Source organism: Anolis sagrei, chromosome 1 (genome assembly GCF_037176765.1).
Source record: "Anolis sagrei isolate rAnoSag1 chromosome 1, rAnoSag1.mat, whole genome shotgun sequence".
In the NCBI taxonomy this organism is placed as follows: domain Eukaryota; kingdom Metazoa; phylum Chordata; class Lepidosauria; order Squamata; family Dactyloidae; genus Anolis; species Anolis sagrei.
Window position 1 is genome coordinate 42,479,860 of NC_090021.1, and position 17,961 is coordinate 42,497,820.

The following is a 17,961-nucleotide window of genomic DNA, read 5'->3' on the forward strand; positions in this document are numbered from 1 at the left end:
GAATTGAACTATTGGTCAATTTATGTCGATGTTGACTAAACTGACTCGCAGAAGTTCTCCAGGACTTTTAATAGGAGTCTTTCCTAGAGCTACCTAGATACGTTGGGAATAATACAGAAGACACTATACACACAAAGCATATATATGATCCACCACTGAGCTACAGCTCTTTCTTTATGCTGCTGAGAATGAAATAAAGACTTCAAACACTTTTCCCATGATATCTAAACTTCTTCTAATCATAATGAACTTCAAGGAATTCACTGATACTAAAGAAAGAATTTTAAAAGTTATTTTTAAAAATCCTCTAACTCCAACCTACACACTTTCACTTTTTTGTATAGCAATGATGCAAAAAATACACCTCAACTATTAATTGCTCTCACATTAGCTGTAAGACAGAGTACTTCCTTTTATCAAAGGGGCCTCTGAAAAGGAATGATCTAAATCTAGGCAACAGCAACTGTGTGGCACTCCTCTAAACTGCCTTCCAACCCAAAGTAGATTTGAAACCTATTTATTTATTTATTTCTATTAAGATTTCAGCATGAAAATTAAAATGAGTTCTACAAAATGAGAGCAAGACAATAAAAAATAAACCACAAAACCCAGAAATAAACATTATAAAAATGTTCTAGGCAATTTGAATTTGCAATCAACACAGCAAATAAGAATTTGCTAAACTATCAAGATGAAGAAGCCTTCAGATAGGGAATCCCTTACTTACCTCTGTACTCTGGATGGTGGTGCAAAGACGCCATATCTGGGGGGACAGCTGAAATACTGTACTCCTGCAACTGAGCCATCATTCTTGCCGTAAGGCTTGTCCAATTCTATTCCACACCAAAGGCCTACCACAATCAAAGCAGATATTTGAAGAATTGCAAGGAAAGGGTATTATCTGTGTCATTGTTGTTATTATTATGTTTATGTTTGTTTATTATTATGTTTGCTACTATTACGTTTATTTATACCCCATTTTTTCTCTCCACAAAGGAGACTTAAATATCAGATACAGGGAAAAGTCTGTTGTTGTTTTGTACAATGATACTCTTGGCAAATGAACTGCAATTACTGTAGCAAGTAAGATAGAGGAATGAATGGGTAATTTTTAAATAAGTGGATGCTTCTTTAAAAATTCAGCTTGAATGAACAAATTATCACAGTATGCTCTTTTCAAATTTTATTTCACTTTCTAAAGTAATTCCCTTAATTCCATTTCTGTGTGCAGGAACAGTGACTTTTAGTCAAAAAGCTTATAAAAATGTCATAATTTCACATAGGATCAATGAAGCATTAAAATAAGATTGCCACACATTTACAAAGATGATCAAGGCTGGTGTCTTACTTTCATTCACCTGACATGTACAAACATCTGAAGAACCACATCAAAGGTCTTAGTCTTTTGACAAATAGAACAATCACACATAAACTGGAAATTACTCCAATAGAATCCTGCCATCTGTGTTCCTTTACAAAATGAAGTACAATGGCATATTTCCTTTTGGTATAGGGGAGAATATGTGGGCCTCATCTATGTGATACCATTCTCCCAGAATTTATCCTGGCTCTTTTTAAAACAGGTTTAAAAATAGTTCCTTATCTCTTTTGACTAACCTCTGGAATTGTGCATCCAATTGGGCATATCTCCCCCTATCACTGTTTCCTTTTTGTTTTCCTTCATTCTTGGGCTACTTTCAGTGTCTCAGCAGACAACCATCTCGCCTTCTTGGTTTTAAAACTATCAAGTTTATTTATTTACCACATTTATATCCTGCCCTTCTCACACCGAAGGGGACTCAGGGCAGCTCACAACAAAGGCACAATTCGATGCCTTAGGTACATATAAAAATAAAACAACATGAACTTTAAAATCACATAATTAAAAGGCATAACTTAAAACTATTACTTAAAACAAATTGACAGTGATCACTCCATCCTGTGGCGGTTCCAACTACCCACTCCTACAAGAGCTCTCTGCAATTTGCTTTTGTTGTAACCAATTAAATGCCATCAATGAGTTTGGCCACCATACTGCTCATTCCTAACTCTAGGTCATTTATAAACAAGAGAATAAGCAGTGCCTCTAATACAAACTGATAAAGGACCCCACTGCTCCTATTTCTATATTAGAAAAATCCACATTTTCCCTTATTCTCTGGTATCTGTTTTCCACCTAATAACAACAACAACAACAACAACAACAACAACTTTATTTTTATACCCTGCCACCATCTCCCAGAAGGGACTCAGGGCGGCTTACAGAGGGACAAGCCCAAGATGTCTGTTAGTTTTACAGCAAAAGTGCCCTGCTTCCAGTAGAGGTACTAGCTCATCCATGAAAAAAGAAACTGTCTATGCAATTCACACAATAACCCAGGGCTGTCCCTATAATTTGGCAGACTATGGCTACCACTTGAGGCCACAGAGGAGCAACAGCAACCCCATGACTGTTCCACCTGAGCTCACAGCCCTTTCTATCTCTTGGAAGATAGAGCCATGCATGTCATGTGGCATGATGTGAAAAATTTCAGCTAGCCTGCTAGATTCTGATGTGGTGGATCCCACTAACAGTGGCTTCTGTGCATTGAATCAAGGGAGCAGTATTTTGTCCTCTGTTTTGAGCTAACCCTGTGAGAACCGTAACAAAAATATCCAGTATTAAACAATGATTAAACAATGATGCTCGCTGCTTTTCTGTTCCACAGGATTTAACTCTACATTAGCTATGCAGCCACTCCCTGAATCAAGGCAAGCTTAAAGCCATCTTGGGAGGGAAAGGAAAGAAAAACTATCAAGCAGAATCTGTAGATGGATGCCAAACGTAAACAGCTTACCTGGTGCAAACTTAGTTGTTCCATGGAATCTAACTATTCCAGTTCTCTGTCCAACCACAAGCACTCTGTCTCCAATCTGAATTTCCCCATCATCAAAAGGATTTCTCCTTGCAGATGGGAGAGTGTAATTTTCCCCTGTTCAATTAAATTCACAAAAATGAAGGGACATATTTGAGCCACATCAAAGGAGAAAAAGATTATTACTAATTATTCACAGATAACACCATCACAATGGAGGTTACTTTAATGAAACTAAGCAGCATCTCAGCAGAAAATTTAGATACTAAGTAAATATGCCTGTGTGCTCTTTTGAAATTTAGCACACTGTATATCTATAATTTATATGCAGTTAAGATTGGCACAATTAGAGGGAATTAGAATCCTGAAATTTAGCAGCTGTCTTCAAAGTGCAGCTCCCTAAAGAAATCTGACATGTGCTACCATTTTTGATAGGCGAGTCTTTTTGGTTGATTTATCTATGGATCTGATTCATGAAACCACACAAAGCCTCCTACAGCTTGGAAACAGGCAAGCACTAAACTCAGTTTGATGTGATACAAAAGAGAACTGAACAGGAATGAAAAAGGTTCCTTGGAGCATTTAAGATTTGTAGCTCTGTCTTACTTTTCTTCAAAAATGTTCGGCTAAATAAAATGGGGTAATTACAATTGAAGCATTCACAAAATGCACCCTGAGAATTCAGTTCTCTTGTGCATGCACAGTGACATACAAGGAACGATCTGGCATGCTCCCCTTTCTAATATGTTAATTTAAATCTGGAGCTTAACATGCCACATCTGTTGATGGATGGCCATCATCCTCATGAAGTTTAAAAGAAGTCAAACCAGCAAGGTTTGGTGACCTCATATAGTTATTGCACTCAGCATAATGACTGAATTTTGCAAACCCTAACAACCCTACTGATTTTCACGATAACAAACTCATCCCAAAAATCTGTAGACAGAACCTCTAATTGTTACATTAAAAGAAGTCTACATTTACCTTAGCACAACACAAGGCCCGTTTCTACTATTGTATTTCATAAAGTAGCATTTCTAAAGGAACAACTGAATAGAAACCATACCAGCAACATTTTTGGATGCAACAGAATGGGATGTTGAACCTTCTTTCTTATTATTGCTTGAGGAGTTCCACTTCTTGGGAGAATTTCTCTTGCTGTCTAACGAAGTAGTGGAAGATGAATTGCTGCTAGATCCCAGGGAAGTTGCTAAAAATTAATAAACCAAAGAGCCACTCAAAGAAAAGAAAGAGGCATCCAAGGCAGACTTTTGCAAAGGTTTCCATTCCCCCATCTAACAGAACAAGAGGAAAGGGTGGCTGCTACTGATGGACACCATTCCATCTTCCAAGCCTATTTTAATAGCATATAGCACTTGTAAACATGGAGCATAATTGTAAAAATAATGTAGCCTAAAGTAATAAACGACATCATCCCTTTGCTTTTGATAGCCAGTCTATTAAATCTTTGATGAGAAACAGGGGGAATGACATTTTGTGGGTGAATTATGAAGTGCGTGGATTAGTGCCTACTGCATGCCATTACGCACCATATTAATATTAAAATCCAGTCTATAAAATAAGATTGTGAGGTAAATCATTTTCATTTCAATTTATGAAATCTTGATGCACATGCTGCCTACAAAGATTTATCTCTAACTTTCCCTTTTCTTTATAGCTTCCTCTTCTGGTACGTTCTAACCAATAATGAAGAGTATGCAACAAGATATAGATCTGAGCCGATTTATCCATAAATCTGTGGATAATACTGATTTATATGTCTGTTACAAATTATAACAGTTTCATAGAAGTCTGATGTGTTAAACCAGGACTAGACAACTGTGTGGGTCCAGTGGGGGGTGCAAGAACTCAGGGAAAACTCACCACTGCATCACTGGCAAACTAGAAGTGATGATATGTCATTTTTGCTTCCTATTTAGATTTGTTAGTTTCAGGAGTTCAGGGAACTCAGGATCAAAAAAACCTAAACTGCCACATTTCCAGGGAGGGTTTATGGTGTTTTGAGCCATTTCCAGGCCAAAAACTTCACCCATTCCCTAACACAAATGGGAAGTTGTTCTCTAGGATTTAAGGGTGTCCATGATGACTGGGGAGCTATAAAAATGACTACTGTCCTATGAACCCTGAGCTTTCTACTCTGAGCTGGTTTTTGACACAAAATTATATCATTATGGATAGAGCAATTCCAAAGGGCTAGAATGTGTTGTTAGGTATGCCCTTAATACTGGAAGCAACCCTTAAATTACTAATCTGTATGACATCTTGAGATCTTTACACACATATGTGCTCTAAATATTTGAAATCCTATAATAGGGAATTTCAATGATCAAAGTTAGAATTCAGTATCATAAGATGGGGCATTTGGAAAAGGGGCATTTGGAAAGGGCTAAGATCAAAGGCTGATAATTCCTGTTTGGGAGGTTTCAGGAGCTGTGACCCAAAAACGTAACTTTTCCTGCCTGGTCAAAGTTGTTTATAAAATGTAAGGCACACAAAAATTAAAAATATAATGAAAGTATCAACAAAATATAAATAGCACAGTGCATGAACATCCTTTCTGCCTGAGGAATCAAATATATAAAACAGGCCATAGGGTTACAGCCTGTGTTGGACGGGGTTACACGCCCCCTGAAGACGCAGGTTCACAGCTTGGGTATGATCCTGGACTCATTGCTGAGCCTGAAACTCCAGGTTTCGGCGGTGACCAGGGGAGGATTTGCACAGTTAAAACTTGTGCGTCAGCTGCGCCCGTACCTTGGGAAGTCTGACTTGGCCACGGTAGTCCATGCTCTGGTTACACATCATATAGACTACTGCAATGCGCTCTATGTGGGGCTGCCTTTGAAGACTGTTCAAATGGTCCAACGGGCAGCAGCCAGGTTGTTAACAGGAGCTGTGCTCCAGGAGCACACAACTCCTCTGTTGCGCCAGCTCCACTGGTTGCCAGTTTGCTACCGGGCACAATTCAAAGTGCTGGCTTTAAAGCCCTAAACGGTTCCGACCTAGTTTACTTGTCCAAAAGCATCTCTCCCTATGAACCATCTAGGCGCTTAAGATAGTCTGGTGAGGCCCTGCTCTCAGTTCTGCCCCCTTCGCAGATGCAACTGGCGGGAACGAGAAACGGGGCCTTCTTGGCTATAGAACACCCTCCCTAGGGATGTTACATCGGCCCCCTCCCTCCTAACATTTCAAAAGAGAGTCAAAACCTGGCTGTTTGAGCAGGCATTTGCAGACACAGTGTAACAGACTAGTTGAGATCCACAGAACGATTGGATGATGCAATGGAAAAATGATTTTAGTGATGAGACGCTGAGGACTTGTGTTTTATGGTTTTATTGTTCTATTGCTTTTACATGGTTTATATAATATATGTAATATTTTTAACTGTATTTATGTTGTTTGGGGGCATTGACTGCCGACTGTAAACCAACTCGAGTTGACCCCGGGTTGAGAGAGGCGGTATATAAATATGGTAAATAAATAAAACCAAGGAGTTGAAAAGGATCCTATGGAACATCAAGCCCAACCCCTACTCAAAGGTGAATCTCCAGGAGTAGATCCCACCACCTTTTTAGGCAATTAGTTCTATTATCAAACCACTCTCACTGCCAAGGAGTTCCTTTTAATGTCAAATCACAATCTATCCTTCTGTAACTTAAAATCATTAGGCCTACTTCTATCCCCTGAGGCAGCTGCAGCCTCCTCTTTGTTGCAGCCCTCCAGGTATTTAAAAAGTGCAATCATGTCAGCCCTCAATCTTCTGTTCACCAAGCTGAAATGCTCAACACCTTCAACTTCTACCTTTTGTTCTCCTTACATCTTATCATTTCCACTGCTCTTCTTCTTCTTAAAATGCTTCTTAAAATGAGGAACCCAGAACTGAACTACTCCAGATGAGGCCTGACTAGCACAAAATATAGTGGGATTACTACATCCTTCATCTTGGAAACCATACTTCTGTTAATGTTTGTCTTATTTGGTGAAACATCACATTGTTGACTCACCGATGAGTATGGTTTTCCAATCAATTATGGATCCATTGATGCATTTCCATCTATTCTTTATTTATTCAATTGGCTAATCAAAATATAATGGGACGTCTTATCAAATGCTTTGCTGAAATCCAGATAAATGGCATCCACAGTATTTCAACCATCTACTAAGCTACTGACCTGATTAAAACCAGATATAATATTGGTTTGGCAGGATTTGGTTTTAACAAACTCATGTCGGCACCTACTAATCACTAGACTGTCTCCTGCAGACACACTCCTGCTTAATCCATTCAAATATTTCCTGGTATTGAAAGCAGGATGACTTGGTTTGTATTCCTTGGACATACAGTTCTCCCTCAAGAGCAGTTAAGGAAGGTAGAGTCCAACACTGCTTTTCCTGCTCTCTCCCTCTGACTTTTGGCTGGGTCAGCGGAAGAGGACCTCTCAGAGCCCATTCCCTCAGGCTTGTTCTTGACCCACCAAGTGCTAAGAGGAGTCTGGGTTCTGTTTGGGAGGAGGGGAGGAGACTGGCAGAGTCAAAGGGAGGGGCAGCTGCATGGGCCAGGAAGGCAGGATGTAGGAAGTGACTGTTTAGTTTGAGCAGCTTCAAATAATGTGTGCATGGTTTACTTCTGAGTGTGACTGTCCTCCAGGGTGTTTCCTCCATGTTACAGCCCTCTTCATTTACACTGGCAGTTTCTTCCTGTGTTGGTTCTCAGGATCTCCTTTTCTGTTCCATCCAGAAAGTCCTGATGTTCTCTGATGTGTTGAAGAATCTCAGCATGTAGCTATAATGCACCAACCTTCTCTTACAAGACTGGGACCAGTTTGCACTAGCTGAAAGTGTAGTCAGTGAGATTTTCTGGCAAGAAGACAAACACTATATACACAGTGCAGCAAACAGCAGATCCTTCTGCTACCCTTCCTTACAGTTACTTTTCTTTCATCCTTTTCCGACTGTTTTAATTTTTACTGAAATGGCAGCGCATGCTACAAGAGGGATGTCAGTGGCCCTCAGAGATGCCACTCCAGAAACCAGCAGTTATAGAGTGTTTGTGACTAGGTTCACCCTCAAGCAAGCCAATGACTCATCAGAAGCCCCTATTCCCATTGAACCATGTGCTCAGGAAAAGAACACAAACCAAAGTCCCCACATAAGCTTTCAAAAATGTAAGAAAATTAAAGAGAAGAGAACACAGCTCAGCTACTGCTCTATCCTGCCTGCCTGCAAAATAATAAAGAGAGTCTGTCAGTTTAATCTCTCTAGGAGGTTTGGTTTCAATATGCTCTTCATTTGGGCGCTATTAAATAACTCACTAAATTTGATGACTTTGTAGTCAAACATGTGGGTGTATGTAACTTAACAGACAGAGAGAAACATTTAAATTATAATATATATAGTCTGTACTATGTTTTGGAATAGTTTTATGTATTCCCGTTCATCTGATATGCATAGAGCCGCTTTGGGCACCATCTTGTGGAAAAATAGTATACATATGAATGATCCCAGAGCTTCAGTTAGCAGATAATATATGCATTGCCATCTAATCAAAAAGGGAATAGCCTACAGCTAAAATTGAGGGTGAATGTTTCAGTTTTAAGTGCATTATTTAAGCACCCGAGGCTTAAGTATCTGAACCAAAGAACACTTATATGGAAATAAACTCCATTAAAATCAATGGGATGTCCAAGCATCTGGAAATAAGATTTCAAATGGGTGTGAACATGTACAATTTGTTATAGAATTGCTCAACATCACCATATAAACATGTTAATCAGAAAGAGGGTAAATTTATAGTTTACGACTGTGGAAACATTTTTAAACATGTTTAAAACTGTGTTAGTCTCTGTGTGAAATAGTGACCTTACTAACCATTAAAGTAAGTACAACATCACTCCATCTGCACTTTGGTGTCCAGCATTAACTGCCCAAGAGATTGTGAAACATAGCCCAAGAATAAATATTTAAGCAACAATAAACACTTTTTGGCCATTTTTTAACAATTAAAACAAGAACAACTTCACTCCAATCTCCCTTAATTCCTTAACTCTTTCACCTTTTTTCCAGTTTCACCTTTTTGCCAGTGAATGACTAAAAACAAACACATGTTTCTCTGAAATAAATGGAATATTACTGTTTTATATGGCATTTTCTATGCCTATTCTAAGTATAACAGACAAAAAACATCTAAGGAACAAATTACCTTCTTTACTGGGTAGAGTTTTAATTCCTCTTTCATTGCCCAAAAATGCAGAATCAGAAGTACTCTCCTTTTTCAGTGCAGACAAGCCTGTGAGCCAAATCAATAAAGCCATCACAACATAACAATAGTCCACATTGTACACCAAAGAACAATCATGACAACAAATTAATGACTTTAAGTTCCTATAGATAATTTTTTGATCATATATGACAGAATGTTCCCTTACTCTTTTTCAGATATAGGCAATCCCCAAGTTATGAGGAAGATAGGTTCTGTAGATACACATTTGAGCTAGGAAAACCTCCAAAGCAAGGCAAAATAATCACACACACGGCTTTTTTACAAACTTATAAGTAAAAAAAATTAAAACCATGAAACCAAAATACCCCAAGCCATGTGGATTCTGTAAATTATACTATAGGAGACTGTAATCACACATTTCTAATATAAAGTTTAACTTCCACCCTAAAATTTGCCAGCACTAACATCAAAAAAGTTCTGAATTATCCCAAAGGGGCTTTTAATATAAAATTTCTGATACACAGAAAAAAATTTCTAAAAACAGAATCAACTGTTTGCATAACAAAATTGCCTATGCCAAAATAGCACCAACCCTCAATAAAATATGCACTAGAAATAGTAATGAAGTTAGGTACTATTCAGTGGAATCTCTATTCCATATTAATAATAGACAACCTGCCACGATTAGCAAAGAATGTTAGTTGGCAGCTGATCTTGTTGGCAACTATCACAAAGGACAGAACTTTTATTTCTCATCAGCTAAATCACACCAACTGGCTTAATCCAGCTGTTCAGTTATTTTTTTCTACTAACTTATGAATGTGGTCTATTCTTAGACGTTTATCAGACCAGTCTCAAAGACTATCAGGAACTCAAATTTTTGCAGATTAGTTTTCCAGAAATGGATTCATGCAGTGGGACAATGCAATCCCACTGCCTGCGTGTTTTCTATTTTAATAAATAAGCAAACCATTTATTTAAATAAAATGTTTGAGAGAAAAAGCAGCATTTGAAAAGGCAAGCCGAACACCTTTTTTTTAGTCCCTGCATTTTTTAAAAAAGAATCTGTTCCAATGGGTCCTACCATGTTGGGGGAGGGGTGGATTTCCACAATAAGCAGAATGAAAACCAAGGCCTTGGCGAGCTTTTTTAATGCCATCTACCCATTTAGGACACAATGATAGAGGACTCCAGGGATCCTTCACCACCAGGACCAAAGTGGTGAATATGGAGATTTTCTTTTTTAAATCAAGATATCTTTGGCCTGAAGGAAGACATGCTCTTGCCTCTACTTCAGCTCATCCCATCATGGTCCTTACTGCTGATAGGTACAGCATTCACAGTAGAGTTTTACACCACCACAAGATTTCTAATGGCTGACTTTCTCTTCTACTAGTAGTGTTGAGTGACAGACAGCTAGATCACCATCACTCAACAACTCCTCTGCCAGCCTCTTTTGAGAAATTACAATTACAGCCAGTATTTTAGGTAAAATCCTATAAAAAGTTTTAAAATGCAAGGGGATTGTTTAATGGGAGGTTGAGGAATTAACTGAAGATATTTTTTTTAAAAAAAAATGACAAAGCTGCACATGCACCTATTGAAAAGAATTTCAATAGAATGGGCCCTAACTGAACACATACAGCCCAAGATTTACATTTAGAGGGTGTCTTGAGCATCCTTGGCATCTCCAGGCAAACCTGAGAAAGCCTAAAACTTTAGAAAGTTAAAGTACTGACAACACTGAGCTAGATGTACAAGTAGTTTGATGTAGTATAACTAGTATTTTTAAAGAGTTTTTCTCAAACTAAAACAAATGGAAAAGAATAAATACACTCTAAACAACAATAGGTGGAAACGAGTTTTTAAAAATCAATGTAGGTTGATACTACGTTTATTTCTGCTCTATCTGCTCTATCTAGTATTACAATAGTTTTGCTGGTTTTGTACCTGTGCTCAAAATAGCAATAATTGTATTAGGCTCAGGAACTCAAAGCTATAAGTGGTTGGAAGCCCCAGGGATTCACAGAGCTGAAACTGATCCCAGATACATCTCAGAATATATCTGACCATTTTAATGGAGAAAACCTTGCAAAAAGTCTTTTTAAACATAAAGGGAACATATATTAGTCTGGAATGGCAAAATGTTGAATACATAGCAGATGCGTCATCACAGACCCAAGGCTAAGAGCCCCCACCTTCTGGATACTGCTCATCCCTGTCCTAATGTCCCCTGGCAGAAAATAAAAATAAAAGACTATAATACCTACCAGAATTCACTTTGGAAGAAACACGGGTTACATCAATTTTCTTGGACTTTGCTACAGGCAAAGGACGTGAGGAGGAAATTCTTGTGCTCTTTTTCCGTTCTGAAGTTTTACTTATTTTAGAGAGCGGTGCAAAGATACCTGTCAGGAAAATACACACGGGAGGTAACAGCTATTAATTGCAGACCTCAGCTATTCCTCAACAGCCCTATTCAAATATTTATGCCTGTTCAACTATTTAGAGGACTGCAGAGCATTCAACAGCTTTGTATTCAGCCTTTAATCATTTCTATCCTTACAATGCTCCTTCAAGTGCTACTGTTTCTCCTTTATGGACAGGGGGTGGAGCACATTATAAACCTGGAACACTTAAGCATTCACAAGTACAAGCCTATGATTAAGAAGAATGCCAGCCTCATTTGTCTTCCTTGTGCCCTAACCATCTTCCCATCACTTTCATACTTTGCGAGTATAGTTTTTGTTATTCTAACGTAACAGAAACACACACAGTTTCAGGAATGTCACAATACAGGCACAGAGCATACTATTCCCATTACTACAGCCAGCACCAATATGAAATGTCAACCAAACTACAAGGCAATCTATTTAACATACAAAGATGAAGCAACTGATAACTGTAAACATTTAGTTGATATCTACTTATGAGCATCATTCACAGGATCCATAATAAATTTATAATAACTTTATTCTTATATCTTGCCACCATCTCCTTGAAGGGACTCGAGGCGGCTTACATGGGGAGCAGGCCCAGCATAAACAAGGGTTACAAAGTAACACACGTAAAACATATAACAATAAAATATAATTAAACCAATAAAATCAAAACAATTTTTAAAAAATCTTCAAAAGACTTCAACTGACATCATTATTAGATGCCTGGAAAAGTGGGCATGTTCAGGATTGACAGGACAGGGCAAGGGCTTTGCAAACGCAAAACTGTAGGGTCAGGCCGGATGTAAAGTGCTGGGAAATCAAAACCATAGGTTAGGGTTGGGGAGTTCTAATCAGGCACTAAACCGTTATTCAAAGGCACATACCAGTAGCCAGGAAAAGTGGGCACGTTCAAATTTGATAGGGCAGAGCAAGGGTTTGTTCAAACACAAAAACTGTAGGGCCGGACTGGAAAGTAAAGTGCTGGGAAATCAAAACGATAAGTTAGGAAATTGGACAGTCCTAATCAGGTGCTAAACAGCTATTCAAAGGCACACTGGAACATCCAAGTTTTCAAATCTCAGAGCCCATGCCAGTTCATTGAGGGAGATATCATGAAAATAAGCAAGACCTGAACTGTTTAGGGCTTTGCAGGTAATAACCTGCACTTTGAATTGGTCTATGAATGCTGCACCACCAGCCTAACTTCAACTCAGGAAAAGTGAAAAAAATGGTTGACAATTATTCTGATCACATTAAAAGATTATATGAAACAGACTATAAGATAATGTAACAAGGGGAAAAAAAACCTTTACCATGTTTTGGTGCACACTTGAAATACTGCACTTTTGCAACAGTTCCATTGTTTTTCCCTTCAGGTTCATCCAATTCTATGCCAGCCCACTGTCCACTAGCAAACTCAGTTGTGCCACAAAATCGTAGTGTGCCAACCTGAACAAAAGTGAAGGAAAAACATGCTGTACTTATCAACATTTAGTTACTGTTTAATAAAATCTCTATGTGATTTATGCACAAAAAATCCTAAATCCAATTTTTAGTTCAACTGGATTTAACCCAATGAACAAATAAATTTATGAAACTGTTGAGCTACAATTGAGCAAATGATGTAAATAATTAAGTAAATCTAACCTCCATATTTCTAGATTTGACCTTTGTGGATTTGATTAAAACATTCTCTCTAGGAACCTCCAGAGTCATGCTGGAGGACTATAACATTAATGTAGTCTGGCACCATTTTAACTGCCATGGTTCAATTTTATAAAATCATGGAAGCTGTAGTTTTAGACAGTCTTTAACCTTCTTCTCTGCCAAAAAGTGCTAGTGCCTCACCAAGCTAAAAATCCCAGAATCCCATAGCATTGAGCTATAGTAATCAAGGTAGTGCCAAACTGCATTGATTCAACAGTGTAGATATACCCCTAGAGATTCCAGGAGATAATACCTCGACATATCTAGGTCCTGTAGTGCAATTCTATGGTCAACTTCCAGCAGAAGCTGACCACAGAATTTACAATATACAGAGTATATACAAGATAGCCTATGCAAATAACTGTTTCTGCCCAATCCTAAAACCAAGACAGGCAGATCCAGAAGTCAAGATCCAGTATGAACACTGCATGTGTGTGTGTGTATCTCACATATGTATATGTATAGGGTAAATGCTGAACCAAGATGAACCAAGTAATAATTTTAATTCATAGTATATGTTATTGTTTGATTGTATGTCTTGGTCTTTCACATGTATGTTTGGCATTGAATTTTGCCATGTTTATGTTGGAAACCACTTTGACTACCCCCTGGGGTGAGAAAAGAGGTATATAAGTGCAGTAAATAAATTAATTAAATAAATAAATTTTCAAGTCCATATGGCAAACAGCAATATCAGCTTTGACCTTACTCATTCAGTGTAGTGTACAAAGAGAATGCTGTGGTAGAAACAGACATCCTATTAAGCTTGCCATCCTCTGAATTGTGTCCAGTAAACTAAATTCAACGTTTCATGAACAAGCTTCACTTGTTCACAGGATGATTCCCATTCCATCCTTCCCCTCCTCAAACTGCTCTGAAATGCAAACAACAATAATGCTAATAAGTGTTCTTAAATTACTAGGCTGTGTTTTAAATGTCCATACAAATGTTTTATTTTGCAAGTACACAAAATAATTGCTATATTAATAATTTGGGATTCTGTAGATATTACTAGTTTTTAATAATTTCTGGAAACAGTAACTTGAAAACTTACTGTCCTTATTGTTGTTGTGTTCTTTATTATATTCTTTCTAACCAATGGTAAACCTAAGGCAACCCTATCATGGGTTTTTATGACAACATTTAACCAGAGGTCACTTGCTTTTGCTATAATCTGAGAGTGTGACTTGCCTAAAATTTCCACACCAAGCAGTGATTTAAGCCCTGGTTTCCAGAATCGTAGTCCAATGCTCAAACCACTACATAACACTGACACTCATAATAGTACTTATGGGACACATAATTCTTAAAACAGTGTAAACCTTTGGCAAGACCATGGAGTTCATATAATGATACTCTTACTGGCATAGATTTCGGGATCTGAGTCACATGAAAGACTAACCATTCTGAAACACTATCAATTAATCACAATTGAAAATTCATACATCATACATCTAATTATAAGCTGTAGAATGTAATTTCAGGAACTTTGAAGAATGAAACATTTAGCGTTACTTTGAAAACTGCATTTTGAAACACAACTTCATGGATGCAAAAAATGTCACAAAGACAAAGTTTGGGCAGTCACAGTTAATTAATTAATTAATTAATTTACTGTATTTATATACTGTCTCTCTCAGCCCGCAGGCAACTCGGGGAGGTTTACAGTCGGTACCAACACCATAAAATACAATTAAAAACATTAAGATAATATAAAACCATAACAAAGTCAATAAAAGCATATATTATTAGGGTCTCCTTGTTAAAAACCTTGTCCAATCACACCATCCAGTCTTTACATTTTCCTATGTCTGTTACACTGTATTTGCAAATGCCTGCTCAAAAAGCCAAGCCTTGATACCAAGTTAATCTGATACCATGTTTTGTTGATCAATTACAGAACAGAGAACAGCTGCATATTCCTTGTATGGGCAAGGCCTATGTGACATTTATATATGGGTTTGACTCCCTGACCTATTCAAGGGATACAGAATTACAGATAGTTCTCAAAAACAATCTCCCACTGGTTCATTGCAGTAAATGGCTGAGAAACAGTTCAGAATCAAATGCAGACTTTATGGACCAATAATATGCTTTTCCCTGATACTCTTATGTGGAAAGTGAAAACATACAGCTTTGCAAAAGGTTTTATTTCATACTTGCTTGGGTAACTGTGGAGATGGCTTTATACTTTATTACATTTCAGAGCTAAAGTAGGGTTCATTATTACCTAAAAATCCCATTTGCACAGAATTACTGTGAATCTTAATGCCATCAGATACAATAACAGTCAAAAACATGACTAAATTCTCAGACAACCAACCGTGAAGAGCAATCACTGCTGGCCAAGATCAGAAAGATACACCAACAAACTGAATAAGTTCCTTAAGTTAAAATTTAATTTAAAACTTTAAATGTAATGGAGCTTCCTCCTAAAGATGTGTATAATATTGTATTGTTAACTATGCCCTTACTCATGCCCTTACTTCTAGGGCTCAAAACAAAAAGAAGTATTGGGAAAACAGAATGGATCACAATTAGGGAAGTAGGATTTATTTTATATTTCTGGAACCAGAGGATTCCTGACATCGAATCAAAGAGTTGAAAAAGATGACACGGCCATCCAGGAAAAGCACAATCAAATAATGGAGCAGAGCTTGCATCCCTTTGCTGCTGTTAAAAAATTACAAACTAGAAATCCCTTGATGATATCTACAATATCATCTAGAGATTTCCTAGGAGACAGAAATCTACTTTCTGCCCATTCACTTCTTGAGACTGAGACAGGCGATGGGAACCCAGTGCCTCCGCATTTTGAGCCCTGAAGTCTTCTCAATCCTGTTTTGCAGTTTGTTTATTTCACATACCTTCTGTCCTGCAATGATAACTCGATCTCCGAGCTTTAAACCAAGTGATCCTAGAACATCTTTGCCAGTGACATTATCAAAATTAGGAAGCATGGCCTTGGAAATGTCACAAGATAGAGGCACTGCATCTAAGAGTATCTGCTTGATCTCTTTAGCACTTGCTGCTGCATCTGCCATCTCCAATGGCATGTCTACTGGGTCGGGAACCACATCTGCTGGTGTCTGTCCTTTATCATTCTGTAACAACACCCCCAAATCAAAAAAGAAAGAAAACCAGAGGCACCATTAACAGAGTTCAGAACAGTGATAAGCAATGACTGCTGAAGTAAGCGCTGAATGAAAACATTCTTTAAAACAAACCTCAAAACAACTTTAGCTTTTGTTCAGGCAGGTGGGACATTTTATCTCCACTTTGTTGCAAAATTCACACACAACTGGATAATGTTGTCACTTCACACCTTGTAAATAACCTACATTTCAGCCATCTGCTGTGTAGTTTTTTTTTGGGGGGGGGGTTGTTTCTTTTTGTTTGTTTGTTTACTTTTGTGTTTTTGCCTTTTACAAACAAAATTGTGGGAATAGAAATTGACTCAACTCATATTTACCCCACAAAAAGGATGATAGCCACTCAGAAGAAAGGTTCCACCTCACATTATCATCTCTTATGGCCCTGAGGGTTTGTATATTATGGAAAACCATTGAATTTGCACCCGCTATGTTCCAGTAGTTTCCTAACTACTGTAAATACTTAAAACAAGAATATTTTTTTAAAAAAATCAGAGGCAAATGCACAGCCTAACACAGATATAAAACACAAAACATGCTAAGAATTATTTTTCCAAAACTTTCATTTTTTTAATCTCTATCTTTCAGAAAGACGTTTTGACAAACACAGTAAGAAAAGTTGACAGTCAAATGTAGCAGAAAGAATCTTTTTTAAAAACTTCCAAATCAAAACCTCACCCGAAAGGCAGGGTTGGCTCCATGTTCCAACAAACGTTTTACTGTTCCTGTGCACAAATTGAAGGCAGCAATATGCAAGGCTGTTCCAAAATCAAAGTCACTGCATGTGGCATCCACATCTAGAATTAAGTAACAGATTCATGTGAGATTGGACTTTTTTTCAACAAGCTGGCCTGATACTGTGCAGTGTTATTATATTATCAATAGCCTTAGTACAATTTGAATTTTAATCCTGATTATAATCTAAGCATATACATTCATATCCAATGTTGTTTCAATCAAAGCAGAATGGCTATTTATTTATTATTTCATTTATATACCGCTTTTCTCACCCCTAGGGGGATTCAAAGTGGTTCACAACATATTAAATGGCAAATATTCAATGCTTCACATCAATATAAAGAAAAAAACTTTCAAACCTAAAAGCAATCACATATTACAATAAATTAACATCATTCAAAACTATACAAACCATCAGATGTAATAATAAAATATTAAAACATTAAGACATTTGCACATTGCATCAATCCCGCAGTTTCCTTTAGCTGCTTGCGTATTGCTATCATTTGTTGAATGCTTCCTTGCACAGCCAAATATTGAGCTGTTTCCTGAACGCCAGGAGGGAGGGGACCGATCTAATCTCACTTGGGAGGGAGTTCCACAGCCGAGGGGCCACCACCGAGAAAGCCCTTTCTCTCGTCCCCATCAATCATACCTGCAAAGGCAGCGAAGACCGAGAGCAGGATCTCCTCGGCCAATCTTAATGCTCTAACTGGTTCATAAAGGGAGAAGCATTCAGACAGATAAGCTGGACTGGAACCATATTATAAGCTAAAGCCAACACTTTGAATTGTGCTCGGTAGCAGACTGGCGACCAGTGGAAATGA

General features: G+C 37.8%; 1 protein-coding gene across 2 annotated transcripts in view; it reads right to left on the reverse strand.

Moving 5' to 3' along the window:
* CLIP4 (CAP-Gly domain containing linker protein family member 4) overlaps positions 1–17,961 on the reverse strand; it is a 53,464-nt gene that overhangs the window by 8,183 nt on the left and 27,320 nt on the right. For both annotated transcript variants that reach the window (XM_060754128.2, XM_060754127.2), the window contains 8 exons: positions 17,075–17,193; positions 16,112–16,348; positions 12,851–12,986; positions 11,367–11,504; positions 9,076–9,162; positions 3,922–4,065; positions 2,838–2,972; positions 728–851 (listed from right to left, as the gene is read on the reverse strand). In XM_060754128.2, coding sequence (XP_060610111.2) covers positions 728–851; positions 2,838–2,972; positions 3,922–4,065; positions 9,076–9,162; positions 11,367–11,504; positions 12,851–12,986; positions 16,112–16,348; positions 17,075–17,193 — 1,120 coding nt within the window. The remainder of the gene's footprint in view (positions 1–727; positions 852–2,837; positions 2,973–3,921; positions 4,066–9,075; positions 9,163–11,366; positions 11,505–12,850; positions 12,987–16,111; positions 16,349–17,074; positions 17,194–17,961) is intronic.